Raw genomic sequence first — 23,293 nt, 5'->3', positions numbered from 1 at the left:
AGGCTGACAGGGTGCTCAGGATTAAGCCCTTCCACACTTCTATTCATTGTCTTAAGCTGCTGGGAACATGTCCAAGAGTGGGATAACCAAAATCTTGCCACAGCCCAACCATCACCAGCAACCATCACCTAAAGAGCACAGCTCAGGTCTGACCACAAAAACATCACCAAGTACTGAAGCAGTTCATCCACAAACCTTCCCCAAAGCAGCTGTGAGCATCTCACATCTGTGACCAACACAGCAGAGGGACATGTGATGGCCTGGCTGAAGGCAGCACCCTGACCACAGATACACACACCAGCTCACCCTGCTCCTGTGGTCAGTAGGGCTGAGAATGTGCTCTGGGTTTACCCAATTTCACCCCAGATTAAACACAGGAAAAGAGCAAAACATGTGCTGAGCATCTGCTGAACCAGGTGAGCAGCACTGGAGGCGACAGAACACGTAAACAAAGATGGGTCCTTTTCCCCTCCAGTCTGAAGAAGGTGTTACTCCCACATCCTCTGTGGTATCTCCCTATCACCATCACAGGTGCTTGGCACAGAAGCTTGTTTTTCCACACAGCCTGTTTCTACTTCTCTGTAAGACACAGATTCTGCTTCACCACACAGCACAGCCACATCAATCCTCACAGAACAGAGACTGGGTGTAGCTGTCCCTGCTCCATCACTGCGGCACCATCGGGTCATCAGCTTCTCTCTCTGGCTGTCCTTGGACGTGTCCCTCTCCTCTGTGAAAGCACACGTAATCCTGGGCAGCAGGGGCAGGCAGAGGCACGTAATCCCCAGGCAGACAGGCACAGGACATGAACCCCTGTGTTCCAGGAGTGCTGACAGCCACCCATGCACCCATCACCTGGAGAGGGGGTGAGGGCTGCAAGCCTGCCAGGAGACACTGCCAGGGACACCTGGCCACCGTGGGCTGGCAGAGCCAGGGCAGGTGAGAGGGACGAGCAGATCCTCGTGAGGGTGACATTCTCAGTGGTATCCCATCCCCAGGGGTGCTTCCATCAGGAATCCTCTCAGATCTGCTGGTGTGACTCCAGGCTCAGAGCTGGCTGTGCACTTCATGCTTGGAAAGCTCGGAGGAACACAGACATCCGTCTCATCACGTAGCTCCAGAGGCAGGTCTGCACCACAGGCAGCAGGAACAGCCACAGCTCCAGAGCATCACATCCTCAGTCACCCTGGAAAGCTGGCAGGCCTTGACCAGTGACTGTCTTCTGGGAGAGGACTGCAGGAACTGGAAATACTGAGGAATGACCATCTCTCTTCCCTCCTTGCTCATAAATATCAAAGCAAAGAAGCTTCCATGTTGCAGGTCACACAGACCTTCCTCCTGGGAGAAGCAGTGCAATTAACATTTTGGTTTGGACCTGGGTTGGAAAATGCTCACGTCCACAAGGACATTACAGATGCCCTGATGCCAACCAGATGACCAAATGATTCCTCTCAACTACAACCTATAAATGATATGAACACTTAGAGTCTTAGCTAGAAAACTTAAGTGTTAGCCGACAAGCACTGGAACACATCATTTTAAAAGAAATGCCCAAACACTCAGAAATATGAAATTCTGGGACCAGAATCCAAGACCCACATGACACCAGTACCTCAAAGAGATTTCTATCTGCACAACAGCCTCGGCAGTGGAGGAAGCCCAGGAGACAAGTTCTACTCACCCACAGAGAACTTACAGACTAAATACTTAAAGAAACTTTATTCTCAGCAGGGCAGGGACTGAGAAACAGCATCTTCCCTCAGAGCCACCAACAACTCCCAATTCCACCTTTCTCAGTAAGTAAGCACAAGTACAGCTCACAGGTCAGATAGGTAAGGTGATGTTCAAAACATACCCAGTGTTTCTCCAGGGTTAGGAACATGTAATACATTTCTCTGGAGAATGACATTTTAGAAAAACATAATTGCAATGCAAAGCTATTACTGGAAAAGCCTTGTATTTACTGAAAGCTCTTAGAAATAAACCAGAAAGGTCTCAATTGCTTTCTGGGGACTGCAGGGTTCAGATTATACATCTCAAAACCATTTCTCCTGGGGAAAACACAGACATTTTTTAAATGGTACCACTACACTGCAGGGGTGACACAAGCAGAGCCCTGGTTTACTGACTCACAACCTGCTCCTGACCCAGAGGGGAGCAGCAGCTTCCCAGAAATCCTTGGCCTCCTGCTCCTGTCTGCCAGCACAGCAGTACTGGTGCCATGAGTGACCAATTCCCAGCACAACCTCCCACCCCACTCCAGGAGCTCCAGCACGCTGCTCATTCCTGAGCCAGCGTGGATCCAGCACCATCACTGCTCCAAAGTCACCCACCAGAGCCCTCTGAACAGCCAGGACAGCACATCCCACAGAGCTGACAGCAACACACAGCCCGGCTGGTGACAGCCACACCTCTCCCTGCACAGACTGGGCTGGCACCAGGATGCCCAACCTCCCTGCAGGAGACCCGTGGGCTGGGGCAGCTCCAGGGCTGGAGCATGTGGTGTGTGACATGGTGGGGCAGGATGAGCATCAGGCACAGCGTGCTCCTCTTCCTGGAGCTGCTTCCTTTCCAGCTCAGAAGGAGCTGTGACCATTCATCTTGTCTCTTGGAGGCTGTTGGCAGGTCCTGGGCACTGCTGGGCCATAGAAGTGGCCCTCCCGTGGCAGATGGACCAGACAGTCTGTAGGATGCCCAGCTGGCTTCTCTCAGTGAGGTTTCCCCTTTTCCCCTGCCCTCCAATGAGCAAGGCACAGACACAGAGGAAAGGTTTGCACTGGTCTCTGTTACAGCCCCTACTGTGCAGTGTCAACAGCCAGGGAGAAAACATCAACAAAATGAAAAAAGGAAAAACAGAGTGAAAAAAAACCAAGCAAAGAAAGGAGGAGGAAGGAAGGGAAATGCAACATCTTTTGGATAAGGAAGCACCAAGCCTGGGCACTGCCAATCTTCAGAGCAGAAAGAGCAAAGGGTTTGACCCTGGTGACTCAGAGGAATAATAATGAGTGTTACCTCCTCAACGAGGAAGTGGGCTTTGTCACGTGTGACCTCTCCCTTCTGCGCAGGGGAAGACAGCAATTAGTGCCACCCCCACAGGGCAAGTGCAAATTACAGCTGTGGAAGCCTGAACTGCCTGCTCCCATCTCCTGCAGACTCCATCCACTGCATCCCACGGCTGGTGCAGAGCAGGGACTGTCTGTCAGACTGGCTCTGATCCTTCCAGCAGCATCACTGCCAGTGCACCTTTCTCCAGGACTCAGCTCCAGGGGTTGTTTCCAGCTGCCCCTCCAGCAGTCAGTCCTTTGACTACAGATGGATTTTTCCAGATGAGGGAGAAGCCCCAAAGTGGCAATCTGTCCTAAGTTGTTTTCTCAGCTTCCCCGTGCATGAGAGAAGTGTGCAAGTGCTGACACTTGCAGGTTGTGGCAGCTCACAGAGCACCCTTCAGCACCCTCCTCCATTGTCAGTGGGTGGGACAGAGGAGAGTGCAAGCACCCATCCCTCCCCACAGCACCGAGGCTGGCTGAGAGGCAGCAGCTGAGCAGGCAGCAGCCCCGCAGTGCCTCAGCATCCCCAGGGGAGGCAGACTGTGCCAGAGCCCCTTCCACCCCCCAGCTCCACTGCAGCGCGGGAGGAGGGAGCCAAAGGGTTAAACCTCAGCGAGGAGGGCTCTGTGTGTGTGTCTGCCCGCGTTTCAGTACTCATCTCAGTCACTTCGCTTCCTGCTTTGGTGCGGTGCCAGCGAGAGGTCCGGGCCAGCAGCGCATTTCCCTGTGACAGACACACGGACAGCCACAGGGACACAGGGACAGCCACACGGGCCCGCTCCCCCAGCACGGGCAACACTCACCAGCTCCACCTGCGGACCCAGCCCTTCCAGGATCCGGTGGGCAGCCTCCGCCTTCTTCTGCAGGGAGGAAAGGGGACAGGAAGAAAAAAGTTACTTGTGCCATCGCTTACGAGTCGCGGCTCTCTGCTCAAACCACTCCTGAAACCTCCACGGAGCCGGCACAAATCCCATCCCTGCCTGAGAGAAAAGGTTCAGCTCAGCCTCCGGAGCGGCGCTCGGGTTATCACGGCCCTAAAGCATCGGAGCCGTGCCCAGGAGTGACCCGGAGCCCTGACCCGTCCTGTGCCGGTACCTCTGCGCCGCTGCCCTGCCAGGAGCAGCAGGAGGAGGAAGAGGAGGAGGAGGAGGGCGGGCAGACCGGCACGCACGCAGAGATGCCCTTTCTAGGATTCATCTCTTGACGAGCATGTGATCATTAGAGTTGAGCTGCCCTCGCTTCCCTCCCCTCCCTGCAGCAGAGCAGCCCTTCCCCGTCCCCTCCCGCCCCCGGCCACGCTACCTAGCGCTTATTACAGGCACAAAAACCACCCAGGAACACGTGTCAGGGGCTGCGCAGTGCTTACTAATTAAACAGGCCTGAAAAAAAGACATGGGCTGGCTGTAGCAGCAGTCTAAATAAAAGATGACATTTTCAGTAAACAGCACTTCCTCGCAGAGCCAGGCTGTTCAGGGGGTTACTGACAGTCCAATAAATCCAGATCACTGCGTGCTGCCGACACCAGGGGCTGAGCTGCTACAGCCAAGTACCTGACAGTGATGGGGATAAGGAGATGGATTTTCAGAGGTTCAGATAAAATAAGTAGTTTTAGCTATTTTGGGGTAAGGGAGAGAGAAAATCCCAGTTTAGCTGCCTAAAACAGGGAGCTGAGCCCCAGACTGGGGAGCAGGGGTAGGCTGGGGTCTGGGCTCCTGGCACAACCAGTGGGGCTGGGCAAATCTGGGAAAACTTTCCAGGGAAAGGGATTTCAGCTCCAGGGGTCCAGCTCACGTAGCTCTCCAGCATCAGGCACCTCTCACACCGTCTCAGGGCAGGATGAGTTTCCCAAGGATTGTCTCACCAAAGGCTGGCACACAGCCCTGCTGCTTGCCCCCGCATCCACCCCCGTGGAGAGTTTCCAAAGTCTCATCTATCCCCCACTGCTGGCTGCTCCTCAAAAGCACTGATGCGGCTGTAGGTGTGCAGACTCCTCACCAGAGCCTTGTGCACCCACACAGAGCCTGATCTGCACACCAGCACTCTGAAAGAGTCAGCCCAAGCAGAACAGCAGCTGTGGGAGTCACCCTGCCCGTGGCGGGGCTCAGGCAAATGGCCCTGGCCAAACCCAGCCCTGTCCCAGCTGCAAAGCCTGCAGCAGGTGCCTCACCACAGCACGACCAGGAGAGCTTCCAGGTCCTGCATTTGCTGTACACAAAGCTTTTGTGCAATATAACAGGGACTGCAAGGGTGCTAAGAGAGATGTGACTGTGCAGGGAGCCTGCTCTGGCACCATCCCCCTGCTGTCAGTGCATCCCTGCCTGGTACCCACAGCATCCCCACAGCAGATCTTGGTGGTCACAGATGTCACCAACACTGCCCACCTGATTCCATGAATGGGAATGAGCCAGGTCTGCCCAGGGACCTGCCCCTTGGAAAAATTCATCACACAACAGAGAACTCTGAGCCAGAGCTTAATATTTTGGTCTTCGTGAGTGATAAAATCTGCTGGCCTTGGAGAACATCAGCACTGTGGCACTGAAAAGTCTTACAGAATTAAATCCAGGAGGTAAGATTTCCAGGAGAGGAAGGATCATTAAAACCACTAAAACCACTCTACATCAGTGGCCAAGAGGACGATTTGGCCAATGCCCTCCTGCCTGCCTTTGGTTGCTGGTGAGCAGGAGGCATCAGCTTACCAGAATTTTTTTATGTGAAACTGGGACAAAAACCAGCAAACTAATTAACTGCATTCTGCATAATTATGGGTAGAAGACTGTAGCCTCACTAAAGGCTGACAGTCCCACCATGGGCTGGTGGAAGCTGCCCTGGCAGCAGGGATGGCACAGCAAGGGACTGGTGATGCTGTGTACAATGAGATTAACTTTGAGAAAAAGCTGAGTATGTTCAGCTTGCTGCATTTGCCATGTTTAGACAACTTAATGAGACAAGCCAGAGGCAAACCACCACAGGCAGAACATGTGGCAAATCAAGAAGAATGACATAATTTGTCTTGCATTAACCAACTGCAATATACACGTCTCCAGAACGAAAGATCAGGAGGAGAAGCAATTCCGAGCACGTCATATCTTTGTACGTACACAAAGAAATTCCTCTATCTTGAAAGCTGCCCAATTAACACTTGACACCCACTGTAATTGCTGATGCTCCTTGCTGCCTTTATCAGATCATAGCAGAACCATAACGAGCTGTCTGAAAGGCCTGGCAGAGCGAGGTGAGAGCTGGCAGTGCAACTGGGAAGAACAGAAATCACCCAGCTGAGGGCTCCCACCAGCCAGGGCTCATCTCTGGGGGCAGACAGACACAGAGAGGCGTGCTCCTGCCCAGGGACACAGCAAGCCAGAACCTGACTGGAGAATTTATGCAAACCCCAAACTGTTCAGGTACAAAGGCAGCTCCCCAGGCCCTCCCACAGCAGTGGGACCTTTGCTAAAGACCACCAGCAGTCCTGGTAAATCCTTTCCCTTCCAAAGGCATGGCCACCTAGGACTTGGTTCCAATACTGGTTTTGTTAGGAGTATGTTTAGTGATGGACCCTGCAGAAGAAAACCACAGGGGTCATCCTACATCTGCTGAATGACCCCACCTGTACTTGCATTCCTGCTGTTTAACAGAAGGAAATTCATCAAGAAGCAAACCCCAGCCTTTACCTCTAGTGAGATAAATGAAGATCCCCAGCACTTATACAGTGCCTCTGCAGCTCCCCAGCACACAGGCAAAGATCCCTTTTCTTGATCTGGTAGAGAATCCTGAAATATCCTCCACAGCAGTGGAGCAGTGTTGCCCATGAAGGGACCTCCACTTCTGGAGGGCTCAGTGCCTCAAGAAACATGTCTGAAACAAAAACCTGGTTGCTGCAGGGCCCACGGATTCAGAAGGGAACCCACAGATGTATCAGGCAGCAGGATTTGCCCCTACAGAATCTGTCTCCCCTTGGGCAGGGGTACAGGCAGGAAAATTGTGCTCTTACCCCAGCTCATGCTCCTCCAAGGGGCCTGGAGCTGAAGAGATCTTCACCAACAGCAAAAACCTCCCTGCAGACTACAAAAAAAATCTTCATTCTTGCCTGAAGAGCATTTGGCTTCCAAAGCAAACTCCAGCCCCTTGCTTTTCCTTTGAAGAAACTTAAAATAGGCCTGGGAGGGGAAAGCAGGCAGGAGAGCAACTTCCCGGCCATGTGAGCTCCCGTGGGGACGAGGAGCCAGCCCCGCGAGGCAGCAGAGCAACCACAACCAGAGCAGGGAGAGCCTGGGATTTTGCGTGGGCTCCTCTTAAAGCGAAGTTTAAAAATGGAAGAGAAGGAAACACGGGAGTTATTTTGAGAAAGCGGATCTGAAATTAGGAGGCGGCACTTTCTTGGACCGGCTCCAGCCATGGTTCCATGCAGCACAAAGCTGCTGCAGCTGAACCGTGCTCCCGGGGTTATTTATAGCACCCCGCAGGCTGCAGGGCTGGGATGGGAGGGGTTCTGCTTGGGACCAGCCATGTCCTGCACACAGGCAAGCAAAGCCCTTCCAGAGGCAGAGACTGCACACAGGACGGTGCTGGGAAAATTCCTGTCCTGGTACCCGGGCAGGCAGGGCTGTGGGAGCAGCATGGCAAAGAGGCAGGCTGGAGAAGGATTTTGTTTAAAACAAAGTTCAGGAGAAGTGTGGCTGAAGTCAGCAGAAATCATGGAAACCCTCAGAGACACCTCTGTGCATGCAGCAGAAAGCAAGCAGCACAGCCAAAATGTGCTGGGACTAAACCACAACCTGGCAATGCCCGTTCCATAGGGAAAGATTTTCACTCCTACAACCACAAGCACTATTTTTTTCTGTCCTTTAAACCTCAGCGTGCTCTCTCCGAGAGCCAAACCACCCCAGCAATTTGCTGCTCTCCACACACACAGAGCAGGTGGGATGAGCCCCAGTGCTGTGGAAGGGAAAGCAGCACTAACACTCCTCCCTGCACAGCTCCTGCAGGCACGGCCAGCACGGTGCTCTGGGCACACCAAGCACCAGTGCCCTCCCCTGGGCTCTCCCCGAGCACAGGGAACCTCAGCCAGCCCCTCTCACCTGGCCCAGGTGATGCTCTCCAGGGCTGCCTGTGGGATGCAGCTCCCCCAGCAGTGACAGAGCACTGTCCCCAAGGCTGGGGCCAGCAGGTGATGCAATGGGGGTTACAGGTGACTCATCACATCAGTAAGAAAACAGAGGAAACCGGTGACATGTGAGCCATGTTCACACCAGTTCACACCATTCCCCATCCACCCTGCACAGAGTGTGACAAAAACACTCATTTCAGTTCTTTGCTGCTCTCTGGCTTTGGCTCATCACTGCCAGACAGTTTCAGTCCTTGGCTTGCTCACACCCCATCCATGGCCAGTGGGGAGCCCCCAGACACAGCTGGGTTTCCACTCACACTCACCCTCACCCCACTCTGCTCTCGTCTACAGTGCCCTTCAAACACACACTAAGGTTAAAGTGATGTGCCAGCCACTGCAAACCGTGGCTGAGCATTCCACCACCCCAAAAACTGCTGAAAGTGTTGGCACCGCACAGAAAACTTCCAGAAATCCACATTTCAGCCCTGCAGCAACTACAGGAAAGCTCCAGGCACCCAACCCAAGAGCCAGGGCTGTGTTGCAGTCTGCCTTCCAGTCTCCAGCAGATTTGGGATCTCTGTAGTTCTCATCACTACTTCCAAGACCTAGAAAAGCAGGACATGGCCTAATCTGGTCTGGAAAGATATCACATTTAATCACAGACAAATCTTCAAAGTCAATACACCTGTTGGCAACTCCAGATCCTGAAACAGACACCAGGACCCTTAAAAAGCCAAAACAAATGAAAGTTTCCTTAAAATGCAATAAAAAATTAAAATATTCCCAATGACTCCAGGGTAATTGTTTACATTTTATCTTTTTAAAATCTTATTATGTAGAAATGTCAATAGTATCTGAATTCTTGCCTTTCTAGTTTTCCTCCAGACTTTCCAAAAGCCCATTTTGCATCACCAAGCTCAGATGAGGCAGAATAAAAGTTATTAGAAACAAAAGCAAAACAAACAAGACCCTTTCATCAGCCGAATATGAAAAGCCCCATCCCAACTACCATGTAAACTAGAATTTGAAAAAAGCCTCGTAGATTAAATGCTCAAAAGCACTTTTACTGTTAAGGTCTTATTTACTGCAGCAGCTCCGTGCTGATGAGGCAGGCCCCATTCCTCCCTTTCTCATGTAAATCAGGAGTTCATAGAAAATCAGAGTTCTACAGACATCAAATCCCTGTAGGATCTGAGTCACACTCAGTGTCTGTGAGTGGTTAACGGCAAGATTATATTTTGCAATGCTAAAAACCTTCATTTATTTATTCTCTTATTTATGGATGGGGCATTAATGCTTTATGGAGGTATTTGAGGGTAAACTGATAGCTGGGAACGTGCTCTGCACAGACACAACAGCAGCAGGGGATGGAAAAAGTTCCAAACAGTCCTTTGAATTCCAATTTTACAGCATAATGCTGGATTTATAGATAGATAGCTGTGCCCTTTTGAAGGAACAAGCATCAAGACAGAAAACGAATTAAAATTTAATCTTATTGATTTCCACCAGCTCAATCTCAAGAGCGAGACAGACGCTGCTGCTGCTGCTCGCGCTGCCTGCACTGCATCAAACCCAGTTTTGCCAGGGCTGACAGCAGGGCAGGCACGGGCTCCCCTGGCTGCTGGCACCCACAGGGGTGACACGGGGAGACCGGTCCTGCTGTGGGGGGGCACAGCACGAGGTGTCCCCTCCCTGGCACGGTGGCAGAGGACGGAGTCACGCCACGTCCTGACGCGACCTCTGCGTCCGCGATAAAGGAGCGCAATGTTTCAGAGGGAGCTGACTGAGCTGCTTTGTCTGCTGGCCTCTGAGCAGCAGCCCTGCACGACAGGGACCTCCAACCACCCTCATCCGTGGGCTCCACATCACCACAATGGTCAGAGAGATGGCACAGGTACCTCTTGTGCACACAAGCAGCAATTTTTGGGACGCACAGGAGAATTCACCCAGCCAAGCCTTGTTGGGCTGATGGGTGGCAGCATCCTTCAGGACACACTGCCAGCCCTGTATCCCAGGAAAAGCACAGAGCAATGCTGCTGCCCTCCCTGAGCTCAGCAAGGGACTTGGAAATTTCTGTTTAAAGCACAGAAACATCTTCAAGCCTGGGTATGTTCAATTGATTTCAAGGGAAGTCAGGTGCAAGGAATCCTGTGAATGCCCAGTGGAATAAAGCTACAGCTAAAAATACACACAGATGATCTGGCCAGGTTGTGGGGATTTGAGGTGGAAGAAGGGTAAATTCTGTTGATACAATAACACATCCCAGAGCTGCAAATTAAAGTCCTCAAGGAGGCTGTGTCATACAGCCACCACCTCTGAGGTGCCAGACTCAGCAGAGATCAGCTTTCTTCCACAGGGGAGACACTAAAATCACTCACAGGGTTTAATTTAGGAGATCCCCAATGTCTCCATCACTGTCAGCCTCTGGATTAACTGAGGCATCCATCCCAATCTGATTTTTCCAGGTAGTTCTGTGCCACCCTCCCAGCATCCAGCCCCTGAGCACTCTGCAGCCAAAACTGTCCCCTGAGCTTCCCATGGCACTTTTCAATGGCTCTTGGCAATTTTAGCCCCCAGAACTGTTTTCAAACACAATTTTGTTTCTTCAAGGATGAACACACTTTTGAAAATGTGACTCAAATGCTTCTGTCAATGCTGCCCACTGTCTGTTGTCAGGTTAGTCCACAGACAGTACCAAAAATGTTAACTCCCTTTCTCATAATCCTTTCAGAAATGGTGCAGTTGACACTTAGGGTTGAAATTTTGGCTCAGATACACAAATGTGTGTTTTTCTGTGTTATACTGCAAAGATTTCCCAACAAGTACATTTTTGGATGCGACTTCACAGCCCATCTCTGGACACAACAGAAAATGGCTTGGGTCAGCACACAGCAGGGGAAAAGGCACCTGGATCTTGAATGTCAATGGCTCCTCTACAATCCAAGTCCCCTAAAAGCTTCCCAAACGCAACCACAGCCTCATAATCCAGGATATGACTGCAGTCAAGAGCGGCTTCTCTCCACTCTCCCCCAGCAGAATTTGTACAGTCACCTTTTTTCTCTGGAAATCAATTACATGTCCAGCAGAGTGTGGCAAGAGGGGATTACAGGTCACATTTTCCATAATTATCCTCTCTGACACCGAGGAACTTTTCAAATCACACACGTTAAGTAGGTCACAAGAGGGAACGGCAGCGTGATGGGCATTGAGCATCAGAAAACCTGAATTTGGAGAAAACGGGATCCAGCCCAGCGCCGCCCTCATCCCAACCCCGCATCCATCCCCAGCTCGGTGGTGAGAAAAATATATAGACTTCCCTGATGAACCATAAGCTAAAATTAGAAACCATTCACGCCTGCAAAGCCACAGCTATCGCCAAAAGGAAAGTAGGTCACAGAATGGCTGGCTAACTCGATTTTCCGGCTTTTCTAGCTGCGTGTCCTCAGGTAACCCCTCCTCTCCCATGGCCCGTTCTGGTGCCTCCTTTGTTGGGCTATGACTGCGGGCACTGTGCGGCTCTGAGGGGCTGGCAGGCGCGGTGGGAACGGGCAGGGCAGCGCCTGTGCCCAGGGCACACAGAGCCAGAGAGCCCAGCCTCACACAGGGCCCAGCTTCAAACAGAGCCCAGCCTCACAGAGAGCCCTGCTTCAGAGCCCAGCTTCACACACAGAGCCCCAGCTTCACACAGAGAGAGCCCAGCTTCAAACAGAGCCCAGCCTCACAGAGAGCCCTGCTTCAAACAGAGCCCAGCTTCACACACAGAGCCCCAGCTTCACACACAGAGCCCAGCTTCACACACAGAGCCCAGCCTCACACACAGAGCCCCAGTCTCACACACAGAGCCCAGCTTCACACACAGAGCCCCAGCTTCACACACAGAACCCCAGCTTCAAACAGAGCCCCAGCTTCACACACAGAGCCCAGCTTCACACACAGAGCCCCAGCTTCACACAGAGCCCCAGCTTCACACACAGAGCCCCAGCCTCACACACAGAGCCCAGCCAGAGCCAGCAGAAGCCCCTGCACCAAGCTGCTGCCTCCCACCTGCTCGGGGATTGGCACAAGGGCTGGCTTGCTGCCCCTTCCACAACGTTGCTCTTTAAAGATCGTTTCAGGCTTTGCCAGCACTTCTGGGGTGCTTTCCTTTCTCGCCTCCTCCTGAGGCCTGAATATCCTCTTTTTATTTGCATTTCTTAGCGTGCACTGCCTCCCTCAAGCAAGCCACAAGCCAAGCCATGCGAGTAAATCTGGCTTTCCTTCCCTTTGTGCATGGGTTGGAGCCCTGGCTCAGCCATTACCAACACTTTTCCCACAAGTAGACCTCCAGGCATCAACTTCACTGCTTTTCCACGGCACAGAAGAGGCAGAAAAGCTTAAAATTTGTCTCAGTGACCTTCATCACTCTAAATCAATACATTTCTATCTGGCTTGCAGCCTTTGCTCCTACCAACTCACCTTGCAATTAATTACAAAGCTGCAGGTCAGCACAGGAGTGTCTGGGCCTCTCCCACATTCATAGAGATAGAAACACCTGGAGGATCTGCTGCCATCAAACCCACCCTATTGCTGACCACCATTCACTCTTTTCCAACTCACAATCTCAACTGACTCTAATCCCAAGACCCTTCCTCTTCCAGCTTTCCTCCTCCTGGCCCCAAAGGCAGAGCAATTACCACTAAAATGCATCCCAAACATTCAGTACAGAGAGGCTGAAAGCTGAGCCCCTGAATGTTCTTCAGAAGGGCAATTACATCCTGATTCCCACCCTTGTCACTGGAGCTCTGACAAAGACAACACCCAGCACTCCTTTCCCTGCAGCCCCAGCTCAGCCTCTCCCTGCTGGGGTACAGGAAAGGCTCCTTCCACCCTCAGCCATCCCAGCTGGCCAGGGATGCTGCCAGTGCTCTGTGGCCCACAGACCTCTCCAAAGGAGGAACCTGCCTGCAGCCTGCTCTGGTTTCTGTCGAGCCAAAGGGAAGGTTCTTGGTTGGAGTCTCCTGCCCACAGATGGGCTCCTCACACACGACACGCAAGGGAACTTGACAAGAACAGGAAAGAATCATTGCTTGCCCATCCCTGGCAGAATTCAGACATGAACACAGAGCCAGATTTGAAATTATACAAAAATCTGGTGTGCAACGTGACCTTTGTTTGCTGGGAACCCACCTGGAATGAGTGCACCCATCACAAAGGCTCATGGTGAAACCCCTGGCACCAAGCTGGCTGGCATCCCCCTCATACTGACAAAGGGACACCACCAGCTCTGAGCACTGTGTGACAGTGTCGCAGGGGTTATGGCCATGGGCACTGTGTGTGACAGTGTCCCAGGGGTTATGGCCATGGGCACTGTGTGTGACAGTGTCCCAGGGGTTGTGGCCATGGGCACTGTGTGACAGTGTCGCAGGGGCTATGGCCATGGGCACTGTGTGTGACAGTGTCCCGGGGTTATGGCCATGGGCACTGTGTGACAGTGTCCCAGGGGTTATGGCCTTGGGCACTGTGTGACAGTGTCCCAGGGGTTATGGCCATGGGCACTGTGTGACAGTGTCCCAGGGGTTATGGCCATGGGCACTGTGTGACAGTGTCCCAGGGGTTATGGCCATGGGCACTGTGTGACAGTGTCCCAGGGGTTATGGCCATGGGCACTGTGTGTGACAGTGTCCCGGGGTTATGGCCATGGGCACTGTGTGACAGTGTCCCAGGGGTTATGGCCATGGGCACTGTGTGACAGTGTCCTGGGGTTATGGCCTTGGGCACTGTGTGACAGTGTCCCAGGGGTTATGGCCATGGGCACTGTGTGTGACAGTGTCGCAGGGGTTATGGCCATGGGCACTGTGTGTGACAGTGTCCCGGGGTTATGGCCATGGGCACTGTGTGTGACAGTGTCCCAGGGGTTATGGCCATGGGCACTGTGTGACAGTGTCCCGGGGTTATGGCCATGGGCACTGTGTGACAGTGTCCCGGGGGCTATGGCCAATGGGCACTGTGTGTGACAGTGTCCCGGGGTTATGGCCAATGGGCACTGTGTGTTACAGTGTCCCGGGGGTTATGGCCACGGGCACTGTGTGTGACAGTGTCCCAGGGGTTATGGCCATGGGCACTGTGTGACAGTGTCCTGGGGTTATGGCCATGGGCACTGTGTGTGACAGTGTCCCAGGGGTTATGGCCATGGGCACTGTGTGACAGTGTCCCAGGGGTTATGGCCATGGGCACTGTGTGACAGTGTCCCGGGGTTATGGCCATGGGCACTGTGTGACAGTGTCCCGGGGTTATGGCCATGGGCACTGTGTGACAGTGTCCCGGGGTTATGGCCATGGACTCTCCAGGAGAAATGTAGAACTCCATGCTTGCCCTCCACAATCTCTGCCATCACCCATGGCAGAAATGCCAAGGGACCACCCTGAGGCCTGGAGAGCAGATCCTGTCTGCTGTGAGGTGGTAGCAGGAAATGTGTGACCCTTCTGCTGGCAGGGGCAGAGACAAGAGGTGACAAAGCAGGACAGGGGTCTGGCAGGACACCCAGCCCCGAGCCCCAGCTAATGGGGACTGCCACAATGCAGGCTGCTGGGGATGTGAGGGCTGAAGATCACCTTCCCCTCCTGCCTCACCCTCACCATTTCTTCCCCTTGTAATGTGGTTCAGCTACACAAGACTGTCCAAGGAGGATGGGGCTCAACTGAACAGGAATAAAAATATTTGAGAGCTCACTTTTGAGCCTCCCCCTTGCACAGGAGGCACAAGTCATCTATCCTAGGACCCCCAGAGATGGCCCTTGGTGGTGAGAATGGCTTTGAGAACACTCAGCAGTGCCCCCAAAGCCCAGAGCTGTGCAGCCATCACCAGCTGGCGCCTGCTAATGCTGCAATCACATCGACCTCAGCCTTCACCCACTCACACAACCGACCGTGCCAGCTCTGGGTTCCCACTGCTCAGGGAGAGCAGCAGATGGAAAAAGGAAAACCAGGAAAATTGCCCTGCCTGGGAGCGCAGGGTAGGCGATTTTTTTTTTTCTTTTTAGGAGTCAGGCACCTGGATTTCTGCAGCTCCCAGTGAAATCGCAGGCCTCGCAATTCAAAATAATTAGTGACTGGTAGTTTTCCTTTTATGCAAAATCATCCTTTTTATCCAACACCTAAATGAAAATGAATATGCTTGATTATCTACCAAAGGGCCCAATTTCTGAGCCTCGCTCCGATGCACACAGCAAAATTCATCTCTCCTCGGGCTGCTGTTACAGGCAGGGGCTGATAAATGAGCGGTCAAGGCAGAGATCCAGAGCCAGGGATGCCAGCCTGACCTTTGCTAATGCTATTTACAGCATCAAATATCCACAAATCCAGCCATGGCTGCATCCACATCCTTGCTGCTCCAGCCTGGGGGGCTTAGGGACAGCCAGGAGAGCTCACAGCTGGCCTGCCAGTATTAGAGCAGCACAGATGTCACCCTCCATCCATGCAGCCCACCCACCACGTCAGAGCCCACCCCTTGAGGCAGCTTTCAAGCTGGTTCACTCCAAAGAAGAGGATGAAGCAAACTGTTTAGCAGAGAGGAGTCTGAAGCATCTCTAAGGCAGATCACAGGAAACCCCCGGGCAGGTCCTTCAGAAGACATTAGTGCTCATCTGCACCATCCCCACACCATCCTGACAGAGCTCCATCCATCCCACTCCCATGGCCTCCACCCCAAAGATAACAGCCAGGAAAATCCCCCATCTGATCCTCACCAAGCTCCCCATCATCCCTGGCCATGGTGACACGGCACAATCTCACATTTGCCCCTCCACCACGTCCAGACTCACCCTGTTCTCGTCGTAGATGATCTGCACCAAGCTGCGATGTTTGGACTCGATAGGAGGGGGAGAGATGGGTTTTTCAGGCTCTGGTGGTTTGGCTGCTTCTTCCTCCAACTGTTGCTGTGGAAGGAGAGGGGGGAGGAGGAGGAGGGTGAGTCACAGCGAGGAACGCAGCCGTCCCTGTCCACACGAGACTCTCTGAGGTGCCCTGAGCGAGGCAGAGAGCGCCATGGCAGGAGAGCTCCTGGCAGCCAGGGGAGAGGGAGGAGAGCTCCAGCAGCCCCGGCCACGCAGGCGCAGCGCTGCCTGCCCCAGGCACCGGCCCTGTGCTCGTGGCTCGGCGTGCTTGGGGTATGGAGGATGAGGACCTGCCTCAAAGGAGCCTCCTGGAACGGGCCCCAGGCTAGAAATAACGATTTTACTGGGAACACTTAAATGAAACCACAGCTCCAGCCCGGCTCCTTGCTGCTACCTGCCTCTGGAGCTGCTGCTGCGTGCAGGGAGAGGTGGAGGAGCCAGGGGTGAGGTGATGAGCAAGGCTGCTCTCCACCCTCAGCTTCCCCTTCCAACGGAGTGGCTGGAGGAGATGCCTTGGGATGACTGTGCTTCATTAATGACTCGTGCGCCAGCCGCCCCTGCACTTTGCAATATCACCTGGTCAGCAGCTAAACCTGACATTCCACCTGCAACACTGAGGTGGGAGGAGACATCCCAGCCCTTCCCATAAGTCTGAGGAACTGCTCAGCTGAAAGAGGAAATCCCAGATTGCTGCAGGCTGCTCCTGGGGCCAGCTGAGGAGGGAGAGCTGAGGAGGGAGAGCGCGGCCGAGCGCGGCAGCTGCGGGGCAGCACAGGCACGGGAGAGGGAGCGCCTCTCAAAAACACCGAGGCCTTTTCCCTGCTAGGCTCTCATCTCCAAATCTTTGCTGTTTTTTCTTCCTGCAGCTAAAGCATCCCCTGTTGAAGCATGAGGAAAATCGAGTGAGGAAGAAAATGCAGCTGGGACTTGGCTTGCACAGAGCACAGCGCTGATTTCCCAGAGACACTGGTGGCTGTGGCCTGAGAAGAAGGTCAGCATCTATTCCTCCTCCCCATCACCTCTGCTCCTGCTGATGACACCTCAAGCACACCAGGGTAGGAGGATGCATTTGGCATGAACCCAAGAAAGCACTTAAGCACCCAGACAGGTTGAATGGCTTGGCTGAGAAAACACACACTCCTAAAATTGTGTTTCAATGGATGAAGCCCCCCATGCTGTGCACTCCACCTCCCCATAGGTGGATACCTCTCCCCATAGAGGGAGAAGCAGCAGTTTAGGGAACACCAAGATAAGGCCAAAAAAGCTGCTGTTGCCAGCCAGAGTGAGGAGCAGGCTCTGGCAGTGCAGGAGAGCCTGTGTCCCATAAATTGGCATCCCCAATGGCCTTAGAGTTACTCCAGCCATGAGTGAGAGCAGCCAGGAACTGCCCAGCCTGGAGGGGGATAAACTCCAAAAGCTCCAAACAAGCCAGCAAAAAGGATCAGATACATCTACTTCTCTTGGGGAAAATATTTGTGTTTAAAAAGAAAAAAAGTCAAAGCATCCGAAACTTGGCTACATCGTTCTGGAAACCCACAAAAATTCTGCCAAGTGGTCGGGTGTGCAGCTAGGGATTTCAGAGGAGAGGGTTTGATGGCCTATCAGGAAACGAAAGTTTGCCACTAAGTGGAGGCTCATTAAAAGCAGCTCATTAGAAGAAAAAAATACAAATCTAATTATAGCTGAAATACAGTAGAGAATTCAACTCTACTTGCTGTGGTGGGGCACTGTATGGATGTTAAAGGGCCAGATGCTGGGTGAGGATGTGAGGAGGGGCTGGAGGCAGCACACCTGACTGACTGCAGCCTGGACAGCTCCTCCTGGGAGCCATGGGAAATGGCAAAGCAAAATAGGTCAGGGTTCCCAGACAGGGACACAATGGATTCCTTAAAGGTCTGCCACAAAAGCCAGGCTGGGACTGTGACCTTTACAGGGAGACAGCAGGATGAGAGATGAGTGCTGACGGCTGCACACTGCCTCCCTCACCCAGCAGTGGCTGCCCAAGACCTCCCTCCTCTCCCCAAACAGAGGACAGGGCAGCAGTGTGCAAGGGATGCAAGGTGCCACCATCACCCACAGGGCAGCCCATTCTCAAGTGGAAGAGGTGCCCACTCAAGGAGAGAGACCCTTTGGCTGGACCATGTGCTCCAGAGGGACATTGCAGGTTGCAGCACTGGTGGGAAGGTGGGAGATACTTCAGGAAGGTGGGAGATGCTTCAGGAAGGTGGGAGATGCTTCAGGAAGGCCCCATCCCTGCAGGAACCAGCTCCCTTGCTGCAGACACCTGCCTGCTGAAGCCAAGGCTGTCACACACACACCTGGGCACTGGGGATGTTCCACCTGCCCAGGCAGAGCAGAGCCTTCCAGGCACAGGGCAGCTCTGGAAACCATTTCAAAGAGAGCACAGGAAACCGAGCAATGGAAGGGAAGGCTGGAGCTCTCGCAGCCAGCAGCTCCACCTCCATCACCAGGTGGGAGTGTTGTACTCCCGGAGAGCCCTTGGCTCAGCTCGGCGCCCAGGGAGGCTCAGGCTCTGCACAGAGCAGCCCAGCAGTTTATTTCTCCTTCAGAGCCCGGTGCTGCTGCCAGGAATAAATGCATAAGGATTATCCTTCCCTGTCAGGAAGAGGGGGAGAGAGGACTCGGAGAGATCTGAGCGCATATGGCGCATGAATGAGCGGGGGAAGGCTGACGGAGGTGGCCTCCTGCCAGGGGCGTGCAGGGTTTGGGGAAGGTTTCTCAGCTTTGCTTCTTGCAAGGTCCAGGCAGAGCCTTCCCTGCCATTTTTGGAACAACCAGAAAGAGAGAGATGGTGGATTGTGGTTGGTTGGGATTTTTTTAAGCTTTTTTTTTTTTTTTTTGCGCAGCCTTTCCATACAAGTGTGTTTAATTACCCTGAGAAGGCCTCCCAAAGACAGAGGGGAAAAGCATTAGGATATTCTGGCTGCATGTGATTTCTCCCCTGCTCCACTGACGTTCCTGCAGGAGCAGTTTCTGTTCCAGGCTCACTGCTTTCCCTCACTCGTGCTCCTGCACTGACAGCTCAGATGCACAGATGCACAAAACGTTCCTGGAGCATCTCAGACAGGACCCCCTGCTCCAAAATCACTTTTTCCCAAATGTGCTAGCTCTGCTGGAGGACTGCGATGGGGAAGGAGGCCATAGTGGGGGAGTCAGTTTTGCTACCATATAACTTTGCCACCATGTGCCAAAAGTTAAAAAAAAAAATAGAATAAAAGGAAGGGAGGGGGCACTTTTACTGCCAACAGCCACTTTCACCTTCTTCCCCATTTAACAGAGCATTTTTGTGGGCAGGAAGAATCATAAAATTTGTTCCTAGGGAAGAAATAAAGCAACTGAACAGCCAACAATAAAAACCCCATTTCCTCACGGAAAGACAGTTTGATTTTAAGGGCGAGGAGCATATGCTGCTCCTGTCAGCACCCCTGAAAAGCCAGGCAGTGGATCATCAGAGCTGTCAGTGCTCCCAGCTGCCATGACAGGGACCTTCCCTGCCCTGCCCATTTGGGAAGCCTTTTTCCAGAGCAGGAAATGATCGTGGTTGGCATCTCTTTGCTCAAATATGAGTTAAAAACACGGGACAGCAGCCAGGTGTTCCCTCCAGGTGGCAGAGGGGAAGGGCTGCCTTCACCCCAAAACCAGCAAGAGGAACCTCTGTGGTTTCCATGGCTCCAGATGTTCCTCTGGGCCCCGTGAGCTGGCACACAGGGCTCTGCCTCACCCCCAGCACAGCTGCTTCTGCCCAGACACCTCTGCAGCAACACATGCCAAAAAGGGTCCTTGGCATTAATTAAACCATATTGTTTGAAAACAAAATGAAAATATTCCTGCTTTGTCTTGCAGGACAGAAAGGAACTGTGTCTGGTATGGGAAAATACAGATCTGGTGGGGAAGAGCAAGTGCATGCTCATTCTAAGGAGCTTCAACAGTAAAGGTTTTGCTCCATTCCCAAATTCCAATACAGCTACAGCCCCTTGGGAAAGGCCATTCCTCTTGGGCAGTTTGGGATTAGCCATCAGGGAGTTCAGAAACTCATCCCAAGCAAAGAAAATAAAACAACCAGGAAAAAAAGAGGCAGTGATTTGCTTTAAAAAGTGAAAGCCTTTAAGTCCGTGTTTTTTTCACAGATGTCCCTGAAGGTTTTGTCATATTAATCTCTTAATGGGTTTATGGTAATTATGTACAGGCCAGCACTGAGTGGGCCATCCTTTTGCTGAGAAGGGCTCCTGTGCAGGGTAAAGCTGCAGCCAGGAAGATCAGATTCAATCCCTGCTCAAGCACAGCCCTGACTGGAGCTGCACCAGATGCTGCTCAAGGCTGCAGAGCTGGCAAGCCCCAGAGAAAGGGGACTGGATGCACTGGAAGGGACATTTGGTTATTGCAGCAATGTTAAACAGCCCAGTACTGAACACTGGCAGCAACAGCAGCACTGGGGAGAGACAATTGCTGGAAAGGAGAAATAAAGAGAAATAAAGGACCTGGTGCTGCACTGGGCTCTCCAGTGACTGGGACAAGCCAGGCTGTGCTTCCAGCTCTGCCGCTCACCACCTGCACATCCACTGCCAAGGCACTGAGGGCACATTTTTCTCTCTTTTAGGTTCTCTGACATGCACAGAGCCACGAGCTGGGTTTCCAAAGCATCGTGTGACCAGCAGCTCCAGACTGCAGGCACAGCGGCCACCACCCATGTCACAGCAGGGACACGGCTGATCCTGTGCGCTGGCACTGCCACTTCCCCTCCTGTGGCCACGCAGGGACGAGGACGGGCCCTGTGGCACCATGCAGAAGTGAGGACACGTGCTCCCCTCCACACCACAGCCTCCTACCTGCTTCTTCTTCAGCTTGGAGATCTGCTGCTCCACCATGGTGATCTCGCGGTCCACGCGGTCCATGTTCTGGATGAGCTCCTCCTTGGAGAGCCGCGCGGGCAGCAGCTCCAGCTCGGCCTCGCCGTGCGCAGGGCTCACGGGGGACACGGGCTCCAGCTTGCCAGGCAGGCCACGCTCCTGCCAGGGGTGGAACAACACATCAGCTCTCTCCCAGGAGACTCTGGATCCTTCTCTCATCCTCCCACAGCTCCCTGGCCCATTCCCAGCCTCCTGAGATGCACAGAACCCTGAAAAAACCTGCTAGACGAGGGAGTACCAGCTGCCAGATCACATCACCACAGGGCTCCACAACCTCCAGCAGCTCCAAAGACAACCAGGTTATTCTCCCAGGGACACGACAGCAGCTCTTCCTCCTGACAAAGCCTCAGTGGCTCCCACCACCTTGAGAGCTGCTCATGTTCTCACAGGATCAATAAACCATCCATATTCAGGAGCTCCCAGCACCACTGTCCCTTCAGAGGGCTCAAGGCAAGAATGAGACACCACAGTCACATCCTCCTTGTGCCACAGAGACAAGAGCAGCATGAACCATGCTGAAGGAAAGGGGCTGGGAGGGCAGCCCTTGGGAGGAAAGCAGGCTCCTAGCTCCTTCATGGCTGTCTTTCTCCATCTCTTCCCAAACCCTGGGGATACTCCGAGTGTTGCATGTCGAATACATCCACCCAAATGTGGAGAAAACGGGGATAGGTGAGTCAACATAAAAACAGACCAAACTGACATTTTTCAAATTCCAGGTGAAGAGGCTCTCAGCTCAACAAGAGCCTTCAAGTCAGAGAGACTGGAGAGATCAGCAAAACCTCCATGGCCATGACAGGGAGCAGCAATAATGACCCAGGGCTGAAGGAAAACACATCCAAACATTCAGCTTTGTCCCCAGCAGTGCAACAGCTTTGCTGAGCCCAGGATGCAGGAGCACCCACAGCCACAGTGCCTCAGGCATGGCAGGAGCACCCTGCAGCCTCTCCTGCCTCACCCTTCCCCTCTGCAGCTCCAAACAAAGCAGCCCCTTTCTGCCATCCCAGCTGCCTGGATGAGCCTGCCCAGCACAGGGGAGCACACCTGGGCTGAGGCAGCTGTTGAACAGCCACCACCACACGGATGGGATCACAGCACAGCACCAGCCTGCCCTGACCCAGGATGCTCCTCTCTGGCAGCCACCCAGAGCCTTAATTAAAAGTTTATCTATTCATTTGTTTAGTGAGTGGATGGATTTCTTTTCCTGGAGGGGGAGAGGAGGAGCAGTGGCTGCAGTGGTAACCCTAAACCAGTGCCAGGCTGGGCAGGCAGCACAGGGCAGCTGCTGGCAGGGGAGGGAGGGAGGGATGGGGCAGGCAAACAAGGCAAGGAGCTCACACAGCTCTGCCACCTTTGTAACTGCAGCCCTCAGAAAGCCAACATTGCTCTGTGCTCTCACTGCCCTGCCTCAGCCCATCCACCCAGGAGCACAAAGGCACCACAAGGCTAAGCTGCTTGTGTCCAGCATCCATCCAGAAGAGAAGCTAGAAGGACATGAGAGCTTTCTGCAGAATCTTGAAGAGAAGATCCTGTCTTGTTTTACTTTCCCAGCATTAGACATCAAAAATGGTCAGTCTGCTGACATGGGAAGGCTTTGTGATCTCCACAACTGGGTTTTTTTTTTTGTGGTTTTGGTTTTTTCTCAACTCAAGAGGAGCAGGACAACCACAAAAAGCAAAAGATAAATTAGCTGTTCATGAAATCTTGCTCAGATTAAGGCACAGGAAGGGGAAGTGGCAGTGGGTAGGTTTTTCTAAAGGAAAGGAAGCTACCTGCCAAAAATGCAGGAGAGAAAGGCTCCTCACTGTGCACATGAAACAAATGATACTTCCTCTTGTCTGCCAATGTGCAGGACAGGGCATCTTTAAACTCCTACTTGGAACAAAACACCTTGGGAACCTGGGTCCTGATACATTTTTATCTTTTTACCTTGTGGAATGTGAAGCAAAAGAGCAGCAGAGCTGAGTAAGGGAAATAGCTGCAAGTCACAGCACAAACATCATCATCATCATCTGGTACTAGGAGATGATTACAGCAATAGAGAGAGGCAATGTCCTTGCTCCTCACATACTGGGCACTGTCATGTCACAAGTACCTCTCTAAATCAACAAAATGACAAGCAGCAAAAAGAAGGAAAAAACAAAACTAAAGGAAAAAACAAAAATCTCGTCTGCGCAGTGCTGCCATCCAAAAAGCAGAGCTCAGGGATTTATGCAAGGCATAAAGAAGCTCTCATAAATCACAAAAGTGGCTTGAAAAGAGGTGTGCCAAGACCAGAGTCTGCTCAGAGCATGGGCAAGACCCCCATGCTCAGATATTTCAACCAGTGCTCTGCTTCCTACAGCTC

General features: G+C 52.9%; 1 protein-coding gene across 12 annotated transcripts in view; it reads right to left on the bottom strand.

The window, feature by feature from the left end:
- Positions 1–23,293, bottom strand: part of NCOR2 (nuclear receptor corepressor 2) — a 225,496-nt gene that overhangs the window by 94,479 nt on the left and 107,724 nt on the right. For all 12 annotated transcript variants that reach the window (XM_058036731.1, XM_058036730.1, XM_058036732.1 and 9 more), the window contains exons 5-7: positions 20,869–21,048; positions 15,950–16,063; positions 3,851–3,907 (exon numbers count right to left, since the gene is read on the bottom strand). In XM_058036731.1, the coding sequence (XP_057892714.1) occupies positions 3,851–3,907; positions 15,950–16,063; positions 20,869–21,048 (351 nt within the window). The remainder of the gene's footprint in view (positions 1–3,850; positions 3,908–15,949; positions 16,064–20,868; positions 21,049–23,293) is intronic.

The sequence above is a fragment of the Melospiza georgiana genome, chromosome 18 (assembly GCF_028018845.1).
Source record: "Melospiza georgiana isolate bMelGeo1 chromosome 18, bMelGeo1.pri, whole genome shotgun sequence".
Classification (NCBI taxonomy): domain Eukaryota; kingdom Metazoa; phylum Chordata; class Aves; order Passeriformes; family Passerellidae; genus Melospiza; species Melospiza georgiana.
This window is presented reverse-complemented; position numbering and strand designations above follow the sequence as displayed.